Genomic DNA, 20387 nt, shown 5'->3' with positions numbered 1-20387 from the left:
CTCAATTCCAACCTCCTGCCATGGCAAGGACACCTTCTGCTAAACCAAGGTGCTCAGAGCTCCGTCCAAACTCTATTTCTTGCTCCTGGGTTGATTAAATATCCACCACACTTCCCATAGCTTTCCTGGAGCGTTACAACTTGTATTGCACAATTATCTGGTTTAGGGACTTTAAACTCAATTCTTCCCTTGGAACCTTTTGATCTAAAACGTTTTTACATCTGTAAAAAAGATGAAAGTAAATATTGTCCGAAAAGCAACAGACAAAATTATATAAATCCTGCAGCTTTTTTTACTTTTGATTTTTTTATCATTGGCTACAATATCCAATGATAATTTGATCCTCAATTGTCAGAATTATGCTGGCAGACAGCAGCTCAGAGAAAGCAAAACCATGGAAAATGTAGTGAGAGTGAAATAGTGGGTTTAAAGACAACCAACCTAAGTGTTTTTTCCAAGCCCAGTGATGAGTATCCTTTAGCCGGTCCAACATGAGCCAGCACCGTGGAACTTTTGCATCTCAGGCTTAATCTCCCACCTACATAAGCTGCTTTTGGAAAATCTCAAACTGAGAAGTTTCAGGAGTGGAAGAGGCCAACAGATTCCAACCTGATGATAATTTTTTTCCTGAGGTGGTGGAGATTTCCCCATAGGAGTGTGGAGGAACACCAGGAATCATGTCCTGCTGTGAGAGTTTGGGTGGAGTGCTGGTTAGGGCTGCCATGTTCCTCTCCTCTAGCTGCAGTACAGGATGTGGAGCTGAGTATAAAATCAAAGAAAAGCATGAAACCCAAAGCCAGAGATTTATTTTGTGCCACAGCATTGCTGTAAGTCTGGCAAACATCCCATGAGATCCCAAAAGCTGCTTTTCTAAGAAAAGCAGGTGGCCAAGGAGGGCTTTTCATGACTTTTCTTTTAGCAGCTCTTGCTATAAAGGATAATTTTTCCCAGGATAATTTCATTACTGGAAAAGGGCAGAGATTTACAAATTCCATGTATTTTTTAAGCCTGCTCTTGATAAGTTTGCTGGGGAGTTTGAGACAGGAATACTCAAAACCTGATTGAAAGACACATCTCCATGGACTGAGATAACCTGGCTGCACCTTTATGCAAGTCCCTGCTTGTGGATTGGGAAAGGGAGGATTTTACATATTAAAATGTACTTTTTTACATAGAATTGTAGGAACATTTAGATTGACAGAGATCTCTGAGATTGCTGAGTCCAACCACAAACCCAGCACCGCCTTGTTCACCACCAAACCATGGTCCCCTGTGCCATACCTGGAGTGCCTTGCTGTGCTCCTGCAGGCTGCCCACATACGATGGAATTGTAGCTGTAGGAATCATTCCCTGTGACAAGTGCTGTGCTGGTGCTTGGCAAGCTCCATCTTAGGGAGTATCCTGGGTCACTGTACTCCTTGGAAGTGCTCCTTGGGACTCTGCTCACCTGGTTTAACAGCTCTCACCGCATGCAAGTAGCTGTAGGTGTCACCTCTCTCCTGTCTCTGCTGTGTCCCTCTTCTCCTCTGCTCTCCAGCACTTGTTCTAACTGGTGGTCAGGACTTTCACCCCTGGTGTGGCAAGTTCTGCTTGCTAGGCCAACACTACCCCTGACGTTGTGTGCTCTGTGCTACCCTCCATCTGTGTGTCCTACAATGTGTCCAGTGTTTCCATCTGTATTTTGTATTGCAGGTTTGGGTCCAGCCCTTTGGCGTGGGACTTTTTTGGGTCAGGATCCTCACAAGTAGCAAAATTTATCGACTGTTTATCAATATTTATTAGCAGAGCCCAGTTGAGTGTCGCAGATGGCAGAGAAGCTTGTGACAAAGCTGGACTGGTGCCTCTTGGGTGTTTTGGGTACAAACACAAAGGTACAGAGGTTGATGTCTATGCAGACAGACTTTGGTTGTGTCTTGTGGTAGTCACATGAAGGCAAGTCTGGCCACTTTAGGGCTGGTTCCTGTGCCAGTGAATAGCTCCTTCACACAGCTCCTGCCTCCAGCTAAGACTTTCCAAAACAACCACTTCCCATGTCCCACTCAGCAGCTGACGCCGCTGGCTGGGTGAACGCGAGATCGTGTGCAGCCCCATGGAGCCGAGCACATGATGGGTCACCAGCTGCATTGCCCACCTTGCCCATTTTTATCTTGGTCATCAAGTCACTGATTGTGTATCTCAACTGGTGAGTAAAGGCCCATTGGAATCCAGTGCTCGTGACCACATTCAGGGTATCCCAGAGCATTAAACACCCAGAGCATCTGGAGCCTGAGCTGAAACCCATGGGGCACCAGTACATGAGGTTCTTTAAAATTAAGGACTTCCTGACAAGACCAAGATTCAAATTTTTGGCTGGTGAATATCCAGGGATTAATCTATGTTGCAGTGAGACACAAGTGGGAGGAACAGCTCCTGGCTGTTCCTGTCAGCATATGTTAACATCACTTCTGTTTGGCACCTGAGCCTGGAGAACTTTTCTGCAGCAGCTGCATAAATGGAAAGCCTTGGCTAGAGGAATCACACCAGAAATACCCTCTGGAAACATCCTTAGAGGCTGGGACCTGGATAACGAATCAATCATTTTACTCCACCCACCACACTGAAGCCATGAATTGACAAAAATGAGTCCGAGTACCTGCCGTCAGCTGATCCCAAGTAGAGCTGAAGAGCTAGCAATGAAGGAAGATGTCTTGTCCTAAGCCATTCAGAGAGAACTTCAGGAAGTTTTTCTGTGCAGCGTATAGCACTGCTGCCTACTGGGATAAGTCCCTTGACTGTAGTTACTTTATGGGTGGATGAAACACAGGTTGTTCTGTCAGAGGATAAAACTCGGTCCTTTCTTCATCCAGGAGACAACTTCAAGCCCCCAGTTATTGCCATTTGCCCTCATGATGCTTTGTGGTGTTCCCTAGCAGGGTATTTTCTGGTGCAGGTGCTCATCTTGACATCTGAGAAGGTTTCCCATCCTTTCCCTTCAGAATTTCCTGGCAGAGAACCGCAAAGGAAGTTCTTGTGCCAAAAATGCCTTTTAGTCTTTATTTACTAAGGCTGGAAACTCAAAAGGTTGATATTACTCAAGAACAAAACCAAATTTTGGGGACAAGTATTTAACAGATCATTTTTAAAACAAGTAGTAGTTTTGGGCTGGATGGAGATTTTTATAGGTTTTGAATTGCTTTTTTCCCAGTATCTATCCACAATTTCTGTATGGATGTCACCTGAATGTCAGAATGACAGGAACAAAATTTCTTTCATGGTTTAGGTAGTTTCTGACTTTCCCGGTGGTAATTTTGCCTGGAATGCTGCCATCTCGTGGCTGGAGGAGATGTTAGTCTGGGAGAGGGGGGAATAAAACATCGAAAGAGAGTAAATATGGCAAATGTAACCCCTCTCTACAGCCTACTTCTTAGAGATTTTTACTTAAATATTTTAACAGAAGTCAAATAATTGCTTTAAAACATGAACATTTAGTTGAGAAATTGAGGTGATAGGAAAGCTACAGGAGATATTTGACCATCATCTCCCAAATCCTTTCATACAACCTGATTCTCCACTTTCCTCATGCTGAAAGTTTCTCCTCCAGGTGCCCAGCTCCCAGATCACAGCTGCAATTGGAAAATAGAATAGAAATTTAGGTGTTTTTTAAATATGTCAAGTCTATTTCTGGGCTACTTCATGGGATCTTGTTAGGTGAAAATTCATCACACCCTTGAAAATTATCCAAGGGCGTTTTAAATGGTGACAAAGGTGGAGATATTTTCTATTAAAGCTGCAAAATTTCTTCATCAAAGGGTTCCTTTTGGTGTGTCCTTGGCACAAAGACTTTGGTCTTTTTTTTTTGTAAAGTGCTCAGCAAGAGTTGGAGTAGGAACTTCTGCTGGGACAGATCCAGGTGGTTGAAGGTTCCCTCAGGGAATCACTTCATTGTGGCTAACGGGACACTCTGGGTGGAGAGCTGCAATGTCTGGATGAAGGTGGTGGATGAGCTGTGCAGCCTGAGCAATGAGGACCCATGGCTTGGTGCAAACTGATTTTCATCACAGATTGCTCAAGGAAAAAGAAGATTGGACCTGGTTAAAGAATTGCAACAAGGGAAATGCTTCTCTTTATTAGGAGTCATTAAAATATTTCTCTAGGGGCTCATCAGGACTGTAGGTTTTCACCTGTCAGCAAATAGAAATAAAGATGTAGGAGATAAAATAGATGATTTTTGATAGGGAAAAAAAAATATCATATATCCCAAGACCCATATTATTTTCACGTGCTTCATGCTTGGAATCGTTACAGACCATGCAGCGATTCACCTCCGGGGAAGGCCAGGCCAAACTGCACAAAACCATGTCCCAGGGGGAGATTGGGAAGCTGGTGGCCGCCCAGAAGAGTCTGATTACGGATGGGAGGTAGGAGTCATGGCTGGAGATGGCAGACAAGTCCTTCCTGTGTCCCTCTTGCTCTCCAACACCTTATTGAGCCGCCCAGGCTCCTTTGGAGCTCCACCTGCAGCCTGAGTTACCTGTCTCACTTTTTCTACATGACCAGGACAGGCCCAGTTAGGTCTGGTTCACGCCACAATTAAGTTTTGGTGATATGGACCACATGTCCTGTCCCAAACCACCCAATCCCATGCATGAAACTGAAGTTTCTCGCCTTTGCTGAGGACAAGTAGCCACGTTTCCCTGGTAGAAATTGTGTGGATTTATCTCCTCAGGAAGGATTTAGATAGTTTGGGGTAAAAAGAACTTTCCTAGTTAAGGCAGTTCCTCTTTCCATTACTTACTTATTTCCAGGCCTCAACGAGCCAAGATGAGGTTTTGGGTGAAGGGAAAGCAAGGGGAAAAGAAGGCCACGCGGGAGAAGCTCGCTACCCAGTCTGAGCTGCTGGAGCTGTATGCAGAAGAGGAAGCCCCTGGCAGGGAGGCTATTCCTGGCTTGCAGCTTGGCGAAGGTACGTGGTGGGGGACACAGGACCAGTTGTAAGGAGAGAGAAACTGGATTGGGAAACTGGGATGTGTCCGTGCTGGTTCATGTCTTTTAATTCATGGATGATGTGAAGCCAGAGCGATGGCAAGTAGGTTAGAGGGTGGGATCCATAAGGGATCTCAAGGAATTCCATGTCACTAATCCTTCCAGCCACCATCTGGACATGGACAGATGTTTCCTCTCTTCAGGGAGGAAATAACCTAACAAAGCAGAAAGGACATTTAATCTTCCTGTGAGTTCTACACTGTACTTTTCTCCTCTGCAGGTTTTTTCCAATGCCCATTTAGTGTCGCAGTTATTTTTCATCTACTCCTCAATCTCTTTCTCCCTTTTCATTTACCACCAGCAGAGTTGGGTCCTCATCACCTGACACCCCCGCGGAGTCCTGAGCTTTCGGGCATCTACCGGCGAGAATTTAAGGAGAACAAGGAACCCTCTCCCAAAGTGAAGCGCAAGCGCAGCGTCAAGATCAGCAATGTGGCTCTGGAGCCTGTGCAGTGGCAGAATGACTCCCTGCAAATCATAACCAGCGCCAGCGACCTGAAGAGCATGGATGAGTTTCTCCTGAAAAAGGTAACTCCTGCCCTCACTGCTCCATGCATCAGTGTAGAGATCCAGGAGCAGACGGAGGCAATAAAGCAATAAAGTAAAAATTATCCTGTGGGTAGCTGTAGTAATGCTAATAATTCATCTAAGGGTGTCAGGGCAGGTCTAGAGAAGTTCCTGGTTTTCATGCAGGAGAAACCACCTGGTGATCATGGTGGTGCAGCTGCTTCTTAGTGCTGCTTCATCTCACGCCATCTCTGCTGCACCAAAAGAGACATGGGTGCAAAAACCCCCTTGTTTTCCCAGATGAATGAACTGGACAATGAGGATAGCAAGAAGGACACGCTGGTGGATGTCGTGTTCAAGAAAGCACTGAAGGAATTCCGACAAAACATCTTCAGTTTTTACTCCTCAGCATTGGCAGTAAGTGACCAGATGATGGGTGGGACTTTCACCTCCAGGAGAAATGGGATGTTCTGGGTCTTTCTGGTGGTACAAGTGTTGCCTAGCCCTCCATTTCTGGTTTGCTTATCCCAAGGAATGGATGTGCTTCCTTTGTATTCAGTCCCATGGTTAAATTTGGAGTAACTCTTCCTCTTGAGCAAGCTCTCAGGATATAGTGGGTGTAGATTACTGATCCTCATTACAACTTTGCTCCCAGCCAAAGGGGAGATGACAAAAAGTCAATAAACTCCAATTTCACCCAAAGTACCTGGAAATCTTTGTGTTACCTTTGCTAGTCATGGAGATGTCTAATCTTTTTTTCCTTTTCTTTACCATACTTGGACTTTCCCCAAGCAACTGGAAGTCGGTGAGGCTGAAGTCATTGTCTGGAGAAGAAAAGCTCTCCAGAAAAATCTGGGCTGTATAAAAATCACTTTTCTTTTTGCTTCTCTTTCATTAAAAGATGGACGATGGGAAAAGCATCCGCTACAAGGACCTCTATGCCTTATTCGAGCAGATCCTGGAGAAGACCATGAGGCATGAGCAGAGGGACTGGAGTGAGTCTCCAGTTAAAGTCTGGGTCAATACCTTTAAAGTCTTCCTGGATGAATATATGATAGAGTACAAACCCCTGGACTACACTGCGGGGAAGGTACTCAGCACTTTTCTTAAACCCCCTTGAAGGTTTGGGGACTATCTTTCTGTGGGGTTGTGACTCTGACCTGGGACCCCCTGTTGTCTTCTCTGCTTTAAGCTGAGCTGGACAAGGCAAGGTGTGACTCACTGGTTTGGGTGTCACTGGGCTTAGCCAACCCCAGACCACATTGGGCTGAGCTGGGCTCACCAAAGCCAAGGATTTGATATTATCTCCAGGGCACAGCTGCAACCAACTGTGGGTGGTTGGAAAGGCAGCTCGTGGTACTTCTTTAGTTCTGGAGGGCTTGTTCAAACTTTGAGGGATGCTGAAAGAGGTATACCCTCTCAGGTCTCCTGACCGCTTCCCAAGTGACTATACACATCCCAGTGGGTTGGGTTGCAGGAGAAGGGGATGCAGGCAGTGGCTCAAGTTGGGTACTGTTCTTAGGGGCAGTAAGGTCACAGACCTGATCATACTTCCTGCTCCATATTGTCTGCGAGATCAAGAGATCTGAGGCTGGGCTTGGGAGATGGTGTCTATTTTACAAATATTCCATCTCCTGGCTCTTCTCCTCTGAGTCCTCTCCAGCCTCCTCTCCAGACAGGTTTTCTTCAGATAAGGCTGAGCATAATGTTCCCCTGGGTCACTGCTGGCGGTGTCAGAGCTAGAGCAGCAGCTACTCCCACTCCAAGATGAAGATAGGAAGAACTCTTCAGGGAAATTCCAAAACAGGAGTCATCCATAGGAGAGTTTTCTAGAGTAACACTTCTGGGGCTGTGACTGTCCAGGTGCACTGGAGAATGGGGCTGGAAGGCACTGGACAATGTTAGATATGAGACCTCTGTACTCTTTACGTGGCAAAATTGCCCAAAAATTGAGTTAAATCTCTTTCCCTCACCAGGTGCCAAAAATGGAACGAAAAAAGAGAAGGAAAAAGGAAGCAGATGTGGTGAGTTAAACTGGCACATTAAAAAAATCGATGTCCTTGGGGCCAGAATGTCAGTAGATTAGCTTGTGACATGTCCTGGTCTGAGATCTGAACATCAGCCCTGAAAGGACATGTTAGAAAGATGTTTGAGGTGGATTTGCTCTGCTTGATCAAGGATCATTTGGGTTGGCTCTGTAAACACATCCCTCACCAGCTAAGACATACATGTAATGTCAAAGGTTGTTAGAAAATGGCTGAGAGCAAAATAATCTTGCTCCAGTTTTCTGCATAAGTTTATAGTATGTGTTTTACATCTCTGGTATCAGACAGGAGGATGTTACATCTCCTGTTTTTCTAATGGATATGTTGGTACTAGGAAGGGTGCGGGTGCAGAGCCAAAAAAAGAGCCAAAACAGATGCATAGAAAACCTTCTTAACATTTAGAAGTTGACCTGCCAAGCTCAGTCAAAGAGTTTCCAACCTGCTTCCATGATGGTTCGGTTCCCCTGAAAGATGGATGTTGGTTTGGGTTGTCTGTGGGGCTGCTGGGCTGAAAAGGAAACAAAAATACCAAATAAAAGCAAGAGCTAAAATTGAAGAGTTGTCTGTGTTCATCTCTCCATTTTGCAGCAGGCTGAGCACTAGCTCCCTTTTCTCACCACCCAACCTTTATCCTCCAGGTGGAAGAGCACAATGGTCACATTTTCAAGGCTACCCAATACAGCATCCCAACATACTGTGAATATTGTTCCTCCTTGATCTGGATCATGGACAGGGCTTCTGTTTGTAAATGTAAGCATCCTTTCTTTGATCCTTGTCTGGTGCGTCTATCACAGTGATGAGTTTGAGGATTTTGAAATGTGTTTACTACTGTTTCCTCCAACCCCATGCTCAAATAATTTTGATTTTTTTAATACCTGAAGAGCTTTAGGGACAGGTCTTAAGGTTTTTGAAGTCAACTAGTAAGTCCACCCCAGCACAGTTAATGAACTTTGTGTTACACATCTTATTCCATCGGGTTATATGGCCATCCCGTACGGTCAACCGCGTTTAGCTGTCACAGTAGGAAGGACAGTAAAGTCAGGTATGGAAACGTGTCCCTAGGATGCCTGCGGGGATCCTGACCTTGACAAACTCATTGGCTTTGCCTGTCTGACCTCCAGGCATTTGAATTTTTGGGGAGATAGGAAAATGGAGGAGGGATGATGGAAATGCCTGATCCATCTCTTCTTGGAAAAACCCAAGAGATGGATCAACCTTTTCCATCATCTCCTCCATTTCTGTGATTAGGTTGGCAGCATTTCAGGCCCAGTGCAGGAAGAATACGAAGGAGATGCCATTTCCAGTCTCTGAGGGTATCTGTGTCTGATAGCTTGGAGTAACTCATGGGCTATAGTCTGAGTTGATCTGTTTTGGGAGTGGGGAGGGTTTAATGTCTCACGGATGTAAATATGGCACCTTTAATTTTAAAGGCTTTGTTATTTTTGTTTGAGTGGATCTAATGCAGATTTGGCCCCTGGAAACTGCAAATCCAACATTCTTTTGACTTGATAGTTCTGAGAAGTGCTACTCAATTCACATTAATTCCTGTTTCTTCAGCAGTGTGACTTTTGGGATAATTAAACACTCCTTTTCTCCATTCCAGTATGTAAATATGCTTGTCACAAGAAATGCTGTCTTAAAACCACGACCAAGTGCTCCAAAAAGGTAAATGTCTCTCATTGCTTTGATTGAATACCTTGAGACAATGGTCCCAAGTTTGTATAAAAATTATTGGAGGTGCAAAGCTTGATAGAGTGCTGGAAATAACCCTCCTTTCAGCAGGAGCTTGGACCAGAGGTCCCCCAAGGTCTCTCCAACCAGAGTTTTGTAGATATTTTGGGAACTACACAGTGATGAGTCACTGTAGATCTGCCCAGTCATTCAGCAAATGTTGCAGTGTCATTCCCTGCCTTGTAACACGGAATAATAGGAATTTCCCTAGATTTGTAGCTCTCAATGTTTGGAAATGTGGGGTTGTTCTTGGAAATACAGGCTTTTTCTCACACTCATGGTCCTTGCTTGCCACGGCTGAGCAAGGAAGGGCAGGTGGAGGATATTCGCTACCCTCTTTAGAGGGGAATTAAGTATTGTTTACTGGATTTAAGGGTATGGGGAACAGGGAGTGAGTGCAGCAGGTCATCCCAGCCAACAATGAATCATCAAGATTTGGTGAGGGTTTTTTAAATAGCTTATTTTGTGCCCAAAAGAAGGAAACAGAGTCAGGATAGTAATGAGTGGAAAGTTTCATCAGCTCCCTGGCAGGCTTCTCAGGGGAGAACAACCTCCATAATACACAGCCCCCAGAAAGCTGCATGAGTCCATTTTCCCCAAGGAATAATCTGACTATATACATTGAAGATGTCTCTGTGTGTGTGTGTGCATCTGTGTGTGTGCGCGTGTGTGTGTGTGTGTAAATATATTTGTATTTTGAATATATAGAACTTTTTCTGCACTCTTTCCCTTTCTGACACTATTTCTGCAAGAGCTGGGAATGCCTTACAAGAGTTTGTACTCTGAAATCTGGGAAGTTCATTGAGATGTCTGATTAATTTTTTCAAACATTCTTGCAGCCACCTTTTTGTTGTGATTTTTTTGCACAAGGCAGTTTTTGTGCTGCACCCAAGGAAGTGAGTTCACTGTGCCTTCATGGGTAGCTTTGCACTGGGCAGTCAGAAGTTCTCTAGGAAAGCTCCAGTTTCTCTGTGCTTGGTGACTTTGTATTTTTAGGGTTGTTCTCAGTGACAGGGAGCTACAAACCATCAGTCATGAGAAAGAAACAGCATGGAGACCTTCCAAACATCTGCTCCCAAGGTTTGCAGGATGCAATGAAAGGATGACATTGAGTGGGAAAAATTGAAAAACAGAAGTGATTGTAAGGGGAGCCACTGTCTTGCTGAAGGCAGAGTTGCATCTCACCTTTCTTTGGCTAGGGCTGAGAATTCGTGTCAGTATTTTATTGGATCTTTCGGCTTTTCACATCCAGAATCTCCAGTGCAGGAGGACTTTCTTCACATTTGAATTTGCCAGATATCAACTCTACAGTGAGTTTACAGCTGGCAAAAGGGCCCTTCCTGACAGGTGTATATGGGTCTTTTCAAGTTCTTTTTTTTGCATCTTGCTTGTTCACTGATATTTTGTAACTGTCAATGCTTCAAGTTGATCTAAACACACAAGATTCAGATTTACCTGTTTTGCTTCGTACATCTTTGGGAAGTGAAATCATCCCTGCAGATGGTGCCAGAGGGACAGGTGAAAGAGGACCATGCTCAACTGCACTGGCTCTTCCAGGCTGGGAATATAACTACACTGGGGTGGTTAAAGAAAGAAATCCAAACTTGCCTTCAGGTGCATGTCCAGAGACCAGGTTGGCATTGCAAGACCTGTGTCCTGTCCTGTCCTGTCCTCTTTCCTTAGACTCACACGTCTCCTGGATTTGCCAAAGGACTCTGAATGGTCTGGTCCATAGCTGCACCAGCATTGCATCACAGAAGGATTTTAATCCCTTTTTCCCTTTTCTAGCACGACCCTGAGCTCTCACCACGGCAGTTCGGGGTGGAGCTGTCCCGGCTGACCAGCGAGGAGCGGGCGGTGCCGCTGCTGGTGGAGAAGCTCATCAACTACATCGAAATGCACGGGCTGTACACGGAGGGCATCTACAGGAAATCAGGATCCACCAACAAGATCAAGGAGCTGCGGCAAGGCCTCGACACAGGTGAGAGGAGGGGGAAAAAGATCCTATATGGGGAGGAAAATCTCTGCAGCAGCGAAGTTGGATGGGAGGATGGCAGAATGCTTCAGCATTCCTGATGCTGGGCTGTGCAAGGAGTGATTTCCATAAGTCAGGTCACCAATTCATGGGTTTTTGGGAGCAATCAACAAAAAAGAGTCATTCTAACTGAGGGAAAGTGCTGCCTAACTTACACCCTAGCAATCAGTAAGGAAAGAAATCCTGGTCCCACCTGAATTTATTTGCCCTGGAAAATATATTTCTCTCTAATTTTACCATGTGGAGCTGAAATCAGGTGCTGGATTTGTTGCCATTGAAGGCACGTAAACATTTTTTATTTTAGAATACTTTATGACTGAACAGTTTGGGTTGGAAGGGACCTTTAAAGGTCACCTTATCCAGCCTTGGGCTTTGTATTGATCATTGTCTCTTGTTCTTTTCCTTCTTGTTCCATCTGGTGCCAAACCCAGACATTGATAACGTGAATTTAGACGACTATAACATCCACGTCATTGCCAGTGTGTTCAAGCAGTGGCTCCGAGATCTGCCCAACCCCCTCATGACCTTTGAGCTTTACGAGGAGTTCCTGCGGGTGATGGGTGAGGAGCTTCCATTCCCTTGGTAGAGGGAAATGGTGGCCACTTTTAATGCCAAACTTTTAATTCACTCTTCAGGGCCGAACCAGTTGGTTTTGCCAAATTGTATTTACCTGGTTTCGAAGTCTGATTGGATAAAAAAGGTTTTTTATGTAAAAACTCAGGCAATCTGGTCTCAATTTGGTGGGTTTTGCATCATGGTTCAGCAAATTTCAGCCGCAAAGTTACATCTTTTAAGTACTAAATTGAAGTGTTAAGCAGTACCATTCTAAATAGGAGGAAGAAATAGAAGCTGCCCCTAAACACTGGTGGTTTCTCCACAGGCCTCCAGGAGAGGAAGGAGACAGTGCGTGGGGTGTACTCAGTCATCGACCAGCTCTCCCGCACCCACCTCAGCACCCTGGAGCGCCTCATCTTCCACCTGGTCAGGTATGGGCAGCTTTGGGCAAAGGCTGGATGGTCAAGCATCTTTCCCTCAGAATAGCTGAGACTTAAATGTGCTGTGTCTTCCAGGAGGTGGCTGTAGAGCTGTTTCTCCAAGGGATTTTGTGTTGATGAGTGACCTCTGCTGTGCCCTGGTCACTTGTGGTTTCTACAGCTCTGTGGTGCCTCTCACCACTGCAGGGACATGTTTTTGGGTGGAAAGGGCTGGTTGTTGCCTTGAGAATATTTGAGATGTCTTGAGGCTTTGTCTTCCTCCCTCAAAGCAAGATTGCACCATAGAAATATCATCCCCTCTCTTCATCCATGATGATGTGCAAGAGGTGCAGTGGAGTGTCTCCACCTCTGACTTCTCTCTTAATCCCTATTTTTTCAGGATTGCCCTCCAAGAAGAGACCAACCGCATGTCAGCCAACGCCTTGGCCATTGTGTTTGCTCCCTGCATCCTCCGCTGCCCCGACACAACAGACCCACTACAGAGCGTTCAGGACATCAGCAAAACCACCACGTAAGAGCCTGGGGCTGGGTGAGCTAGCTCCACTACATCACCATTCACGTCTTGGTAACCTCTAGGATGGTCAAATGGCTAAAAAATTGAGAGCTTTGGCATGAAGGGGTAAACGCATTGTAATTTGTGCATCTAAATGCAAATAAATGCGTCTACATAAAGATATTTCAAATCTTCTAAATCCCCAAGGAGTTGTTAAATGAGGATTTTTGAATGATGGAGGATCCCCAAGAGTGGATAGACTTCTGTTCCTGCCTGGCAGGAAAAGGTGGAGCTTGTGCTGACATGGTTTTATAGTTAATGTAGTTAATTTTTGGCAAGCAGGTCTTGATGCTTACTTGATTTTGGCTTTTTTTACTGAAAGAGGTAAATTGTTTGGTCTGCAGCAATAGTAATATTAATATACTTAGATTTATTTATGGTGTTTGCCATAGCTGAAAAGGTGTTACAGAGAAAACATGAAACACTTGCCCAGATTCAGTTTGACTCATACTAAATAGGTTTTAAAATAGAGACTGGAGTCAATTAAAATAATGAAAACCCTCCAGTGAGGGGCTGGGCTGCTGAAAGAAGTGGTTTTACCTCCAGTACATATTAAAATTTTAGAAGACCAGAACATGTTTGGAGATCCAGCTGGCAGGAGCACCTGTCCTTTAACAGGATTTCATTGTGGCTTTTGCCTCACACTTCGGTTCCAACATATCCTCTCATTTTATTACAAGGCAAGGACTATTTTTTTCCCCAAACACCCTCCTGCCAACATTAAACAGTCAGCTCAGTTACACAAGCTGCTGCAGGGTTACTGAGTGCAAATGAGTTGGAATCAGCCTGCCTTCTCCAGGTTTGTATTCCACCACTCCCCCTTCCAAGGGGGGGTAAATTTCTCTGGTGGGATCCTTGGCGATCTTTAATATCTCTAGGCTGTTCCTCAAACCCATCATCACTCTCTTTAGGAGAATTCTCACCACCCTCTGACTTCCAGCTGGAGCTTTCTCCTCCATACTCTTCCAGTAGAGCAGATCTTCAAAATAATCCTTTCCTTGTAATGAAATTAGAGGATGTGCTGGAACTAAGGGAGAAGCTCCCAGGAAATCCTGTTGAAGGGCAAGCCAAGCCAAGACAGAGCAGGCCACATGAAATGGCTTCCTCTTCCCATTTTGTCTTCTTTTGGGCTTTTTCTCCCTTAGTTGCGTGGAATTAATTGTCATTGAGCAGATGAACAAGTACAAGGCTCGGCTCAAAGACATCAACAGCCTGGAGTTTGCAGAGAACAAAGCCAAGAGCCGCCTCTCCTTGATCCGCAGATCTATGGTGAGATGCCAAAGCCCTCTCTGTCCTCTCCTGTCCTCTCCTTGCCCCTGAAGCCCCCCTACCTTATCTTCTCCTGCTTATCCCAGCCTCCCAAACCTCTCTCAAACTCCTACACCATCTCCACTAGGACAGGGACCCTCAGCCCTGTGGTGGCTCCTCACCTTTGCAGGGAGTCATACCAAAGCACAGGGAGGTGGGAACAGTCCATGGAAACGTTGTCATTCCTGCTCAGATGTTCCTGATCAGCATTTCCACCTTCAGTTGAGCTTGTTTGGTCCTGAGTTGAGTCAAACCTTTCAGTGACCAGCTCAACATCACCCCATGGGTGACCTGGACCATTGTTTTTCGTGCTCAGTCACATTATCTGAACTCAAAATTAATTCCCCAAGGGGTCTCCCTGCTCCTGCATTGCCCTTTTGGGAACCTCAGATCCATCTCATTGAGCTTCCATGCTTACAGGGGGCCTTCAGGCTGCAGATGCACCTGTCCTTGGCTTGTTGGGCTGCGGGAGAGGGACGGACCTGGCACAGCACCGTCAGCACTGGCTTGGGCTGAGGAGCCAAGCAGCCCCTCTGCTTAGACCTGCCCCCTGTGATCCTCAGGGACACATTGCTTCTGCTTTTTGGGGATGAAATCCAAGCAGGGGCTGCCCAAGATTGTGGAGCTGGTGCTGCAGAGCTGCCCCACTCATCTCAGTTAACTGAAAAACCCTCAAACTGAGCAAAGCGGGTTTTTGGAGGGGCGGCAGCATGTGCACTCTAACCTTCTGCTTTCCTTTTCATCTCCTCTCTAATCCAGAAGCCCGTACTAATTGCAGTTAGATTTATGAGCATAACCCGCAGTTCAATCCCGGTATGTATCCGCGGCAGCTGCCGCATCCCTCGTTGTGTGTCACCGTCGCTCATTCCAGCTCTGTCCCACTGGCCATTGTCCGTGACCTGTCTGGTCCCGCCACTCCTCAGAGCCGCCGTTCCTCCAGCAGGGCCCCGGGCACAGGAGTTTGGGGCTGGCGCTCAGCCATCCCCGCACGCAGCTCCTCACAAATACTCTTCCCATCCCTTTTCCTTTCCTACTTACTTTAATTTTCTATTTTATTTTCTTTTTCCATCCTGTGCTTCCCTCTTTTTTACTTTGCTTGACTCATCCCTTCCCTTCCCACCTCAATTTCTCCTCGCTCAGGATGCATTTCAGCATCAAGTTGCTTTCACAGCGCTGCTGTTTCTGAAGATGGTGAATACAGCCCTCAGCTTGGATGCCTTGGAAATCTCGAGGCATTCAAAGGTGTCCTCCACCTTCTTGGAGGAGGAGCACCACCACCCTGAACACAAGGTCAGGACACCCAGGTCTGAATGAGGAGGAGTCTAGAAAGTCCTGTATTCCCCAACTCCATCCCAGCTTGAGTTTGAGTTCTGTGGGATTGGGACAGGCAAGAAAAGCACCTGCAGGATTTTAGGAATGCTCATAGGGATGTTTCCTTTCCTAATAGGCCCACGATGAAAATTCTCTCACGTTCCCCCCATTCTTCTACATCTGTGAGTGTCAGAAGGTGGAGAAGAGCAAAATTTGAGCTCTGCTCCCCTGAGTACAGCATTTCTCAGGTGCTTAAGTCCACAAGCCAGTGGGATCTTTCAGATCTTGGGGCTTTTGGCTAATAGGATTCAGGGAGCTGTGCTTCAGCTCAGGAGCCCACGTGAAAAGTGTCATCAGAAGAACACCAGGGCACAGGAGAGGCTTTGCTGACAAAGAAAGATCTCTGAGATGTGGCGTTAAAAGATGAAAGGGCTAAAATGGAACAAGTCTAGCTTTTAAAATGAAAAAGGGAGGATCCTTTTTCCTGAAAATCTGCTCTGGGTGCATGGGTTGTCAGGAATACCCAGGGATACTACAGTTGCACAGGTTAAAAAGGGGAAGCAAAAGTGAGCTGCAACAAGCTCTTCAACCCCAAGGAGATCTGGTTCTTCCTGGGTAATGGTTGTCAGGGGAGGGCAGCAAGTGATGGACATCTCTGAGTCCTGGGCATGTCAGGATCTGGAATGTAGAAGATGAGATAGCTGGTCATGATAACCGTTTTGAATAAAAGCTGTTTAATCTCTTCCATGTCCCTCATCCCCAAGAATCCTTCTTTTTCTTCTGCTCTGTGGAGCAGATCTGTAGAGCTGGCCCTCAGAAGATTAAAACAGTTGCATATATATATATATGTCTCCACTTGTACCACTACCATTTGTGTCTTTTTTAGTTTTCAGTTTCAATATTTTAAAAATGTGATAGTTCTTCAGAGCTGCATTAAATCAGAGCAAGTTCAGCTGTGGGCACAGAGAGATCCACATTGGTTGTCTTACAATGGACCACTGTCCACCACACTGGACCACACTGGAAGTGGTCTTGGTTTCGGTATCTGCTGTACATGAGACATGGCAGGCCATGGAAAACATAATTAGGTGGGAGTTCCTGTTTCTGAAGGGGTCAGTGAGACCCTTGTGATGCTCAGGAAATACCAGGGGTGGATGGGGGAAGGATGTGAGGCTTTTCCAAGGATAAAACTTGAATCAGGTGCCCTGAAATCAAAGCCTTGGGGATGCTCCCACCCAAAGCCACTGCACAGGCTGTGGGCTTTGTGGGAGCCCACCCTGCTGCCAGCTGGGCTTGCTTGGACCTGAACCAAGTTGCACTTGGTCCATCAGCATCATCCTCAGCACTGCCTTCCTCACCACCTCCATCCCCAGCCCCTCCAATGTGTTGAGTCCTTCTAATACTTCTCCCTGAGGTTCTGGAGGGTCCAGGGTGCATCCAGCAGCAGCACACTGAGGACCGATGTCTGGGGCTTCTTCTTCACTCCTTGGGAGAGCAGTGTGGTTGGCACCTGAATGTTTGCTGCATCACCTCAGCTGGTGTTGGTGACACCATTTTCTCTTCAGGGTAAAGGACGTGTGCGTCGCGGCGCCTTCCCCAGCCCCACATCCCCTGTCACCGGGCGCTTGCCCTCAGTGACGGACGTCCCTGAGGAGACCATGAGCAGTGAGGAGGCCATGGAGATGGAAGTGACAGAGCAGCAGCAGGTGGCCATGCAGCAGGAGGAGAAGGTGCTGACTGAGCAGATTGAGAGCCTGCAGAAGGAAAAGTGAGTCTGGCTGAGGGTTCAAGCCACATCCCTGATTTCTGGTCGTTGCTTGATATCATGTGGTTGATAACTGGAGGGCTCCACCCCTCCAGGATCTCTAGGTGCATGTGCATCCCTTTCTCCTCTCCACCTTTTTGGTCCCATTGGGTCAATGGAGCTGGGTTGGCTTTGCAGGGAGGAGCTAACATTTGAGATGCTGACACTGGAGCCCCGTGCCTCCGACGATGAAACCCTCGAGTCCGAAGCCTCCATTGGCACAGCCGACAGCTCTGAAAATTTGAACTTCGACTCCGAAGGAGCCATCTCTGATCGCTCAGGTAAATCCAGTTGTTCTTGGGTTTATGATGGAGTAGTTTGGGTTAGAAGGGACCTTCAGAGGTCATGCAGTCTACCTCCCTGCCATGTTTTTCTGTCGCTTTTGGAAGGGTTATTTGGGATTTTCAAGTTTATTTAAAGTCGACAGTTTAAATTTATGCAGGGAGGGGGGTCAAGGGCTCAAGCACATGGCCCTGGGGGAATGGGTGGGAGCAGGTGAACATTCTGCCTGCACTGCCACGTCATGTGGGCTGATGCTGCCCCCACCGAGATGCTGGAAATTTTTCCTGGCTTAAATTGCCTGTGTCCCCAGGGAGAGGGGTGTTTGGATACTGGGTGATGTCCGAGTGTTGACCATCCATGGTCCTTCTGCCCCTGCAGAGAGAAGTGTAGCACTTACCTCCCTGCGCCCCGCCAAGGCTGAGGGGCTGAGCCGGCTGCGACGGCACCCCAGGATGCGGCTGGACCCAGTGGAGCCGACCGACACCCCCGTCTCCTCCTCCTCCTCCTCCCAATCATCCACCTCCTGTTTGCCCCACCTGCCCCGGAAGCGCTTCCAGATGTACTCCAAATCGCCTTTCTACCGAGCAGGGGGGCACGGCGAGGGCCCCGAAACCCGAGCAAGCCCCGAGGGCCTGACGGGGCCTCTCCATTGTCCTGAGGACCGGCCACAGTTCACCACACGCGGGACCTTCAACCCAGAGAAAGGCAAACAGAAACTGAAGAGTGTGAAATCTTCCCCCGCAAAAACCAAAGAGCCCCCAGATGGGGGGCCTGGAGGGGGACACAAGAGGAACCCCGAGGCCGATTGTGCCACCACCCAACCCCTTGTCCTCCTGGGGAGCAACGAGTTCATGGTCTGAGATGCTCCACTCTGGAGCCATGTCCATGCCAGGGCATCCTCCCCATTGGCAGCGCTCTGATGGCTTCCTTGTTAACACCAGGAGATGAATTCTTAATTAAAAAGGCTGGGAGGGGACGGTTTTAATGGTGGCCTTAATGATTGGGGGGGGTTGAGACCCTCAGGTGGCCGGGGAGGGGAGGCACTGACGGGCTCCTGGCCCTTCCCCTCGGAGCATCCCGCATCTCGGAGCATCCGCCGCCAAATCCTAGTGCCGAATTGCCATCGCCTGTTGGTAGGAGCAAACCAAGCCTAAAAATCCCACAGGAGCATCCCGAGCCAGCTCCACTGCAGCCAAGCCCTCCACGCTTTAACCACCTCATCCACAGCAACGCTGAGTGCATGGAAAAGTGTTAAAACCTGCCAAAAATCACCTTTTCCCTTTGTTTTTTTTTTTAACTTTTTAATGAGACCTAACCATCTTTCCTCTTTTTTATTTTTTCCGGAGGTCATCAGTATTAAAAAATAATAATAATTAATAATAATCGAGGACTACTTGAAGCGATATTTGTTTATATGCTGGAGTTTTGTGTAAATATATGGTTTTTATTTTTTTTTTAATATTTTTCTCCAGGTAGAACTTCTTTTTTTTTCTCTTTTTTACTATTATTATTATTATTACTATAATTATTATTATTATTGGGCTGGAGATGAGGGGAGCAATTGGCTGAGCCATTCTTGGTGTCACTGGCCTTCACTCAATAAAACATGGAGTTTTATTTTCAGCAAGAAATCCCTGGAGGTATAATTAGACCATCAAAAGCCATCACAGAATTAATTAATTATTCTATTTAATGACTCAGCTTGTGATCCCTCCCCAGTTGTCTCATCATCATTCTCAGTGGCACCTGGAGAGGCTCCAGGTACCAGAAAACCCCTGGAAAGGCAAAACTGGGAGCCCCAGGATGCTAATTAGATGTATAAAGGCTGGATCTGTCCTCCTAGGTGGGCTGGGGCTTGTCTTTCCCAAAATGCCATCAAAAATGGGGAAAACAGCAAAAATTTGAGGTTTCCTGAGTATTATCTTTTCCCAGCATGCCTTGTTTGGCCTAGCTGCTCCTTGGTCCCCTCTCCCCCTGCCCATTCCAGGGATGGTTTATTTATTGTTTTGGTTTTTTTATTTTAAATTTCAAATTTGACCTTTTTTTATGTTATCTTCAATTTTTTTCATGAGGGAAGTGACAGATGCCACAGGCAGAGAGGGAACAGCATCAGCCTCGGCACTGCATCCTGGGAGTGGAGCCAGACCGAATCAATCACCCCCATCCATGGGGGAAAATGGGATTTTCCCAGCCCCAGAGGGGAAAGTAGGGCTTTGGGGACCAGCCTGGATGCACTGGAAAGGTGGATGGTGACCACAACAGTGGAAACTGCTGAGGAGCCACCCCAAATTCTCTGGGAGCTGAGATGGCCGGGAGCATCCGAGTGCTTGGTGCCAAACCAGCCTTTTGAGCCTCTTGAACTAAAAACCCCAGAATTGCCCTTAAAATGGCCCAGGGGAGGAGATCCTGGGGATGGGTGAAGAGTCCAGCCTCATCCTCAGGTTTCTCATCCCTGGGGGATGAGAGCAGGGACATTGGATGTGGCTTTGGCAAATATATACACAGATATATGTGTGTACAAAAATATACATGTATATATGTGTGTATATGTATGTGTATATGTATATGTATGTGTATATGTATATGTATCTAATTTCTTTTTTAATATATTCGTTTTCCTTATATATATTTAATCTCTATATAAGGAAAATATATGTCATTGATATTTATATATATAAAGAACATATATAATATATATATTCTATATATATGAAGAAAAGACACACAAAATAATATTGTCTGTATAATTAAAAATACATAAAATAATATTAAGAATAAATACATTTATGTATTT

At 46.3% G+C, this 20387-nt stretch overlaps 1 protein-coding gene across 8 annotated transcripts in view; it reads left to right on the top strand.

The window, feature by feature from the left end:
- The window catches only part of MYO9A (myosin IXA), a 174013-nt gene extending 153857 nt beyond the window's left edge, over nucleotides 1-20156 (top strand). For 5 of the 8 annotated variants that reach the window (XM_033070562.1, XM_033070564.1, XM_033070559.1 and 2 more), the window contains 17 exons: nucleotides 4285-4397; nucleotides 4785-4942; nucleotides 5324-5550; nucleotides 5830-5946; nucleotides 6431-6619; nucleotides 7506-7553; nucleotides 8213-8324; nucleotides 9178-9239; nucleotides 11094-11286; nucleotides 11772-11900; nucleotides 12221-12326; nucleotides 12715-12846; nucleotides 14034-14157; nucleotides 14956-15009; nucleotides 17073-17275; nucleotides 17450-17592; nucleotides 17972-20156. In XM_033070562.1, coding sequence (XP_032926453.1) covers nucleotides 4285-4397; nucleotides 4785-4942; nucleotides 5324-5550; nucleotides 5830-5946; nucleotides 6431-6619; nucleotides 7506-7553; nucleotides 8213-8324; nucleotides 9178-9239; nucleotides 11094-11286; nucleotides 11772-11900; nucleotides 12221-12326; nucleotides 12715-12846; nucleotides 14034-14157; nucleotides 14956-15009; nucleotides 17073-17275; nucleotides 17450-17592; nucleotides 17972-18453 — 2592 coding nt within the window. In that variant the 3' untranslated portion in view covers nucleotides 18454-20156. The remainder of the gene's footprint in view (nucleotides 1-4284; nucleotides 4398-4784; nucleotides 4943-5323; nucleotides 5551-5829; nucleotides 5947-6430; nucleotides 6620-7505; nucleotides 7554-8212; nucleotides 8325-9177; nucleotides 9240-11093; nucleotides 11287-11771; nucleotides 11901-12220; nucleotides 12327-12714; nucleotides 12847-14033; nucleotides 14158-14955; nucleotides 15010-17072; nucleotides 17276-17449; nucleotides 17593-17971) is intronic. The other 3 variants (XM_033070558.1, XM_033070561.1, XM_033070560.1) reach the window with 3 other exon arrangements.
- Nucleotides 20157-20387: the final 231 nt, after the last annotated feature.

Source organism: Catharus ustulatus, chromosome 12 (genome assembly GCF_009819885.2).
Source record: "Catharus ustulatus isolate bCatUst1 chromosome 12, bCatUst1.pri.v2, whole genome shotgun sequence".
Lineage (NCBI taxonomy): Eukaryota > Metazoa > Chordata > Aves > Passeriformes > Turdidae > Catharus > Catharus ustulatus.
The sequence above is the reverse complement of the archived record's forward strand: the minus strand, read 5'-3'. Positions and strand labels throughout refer to the sequence as shown.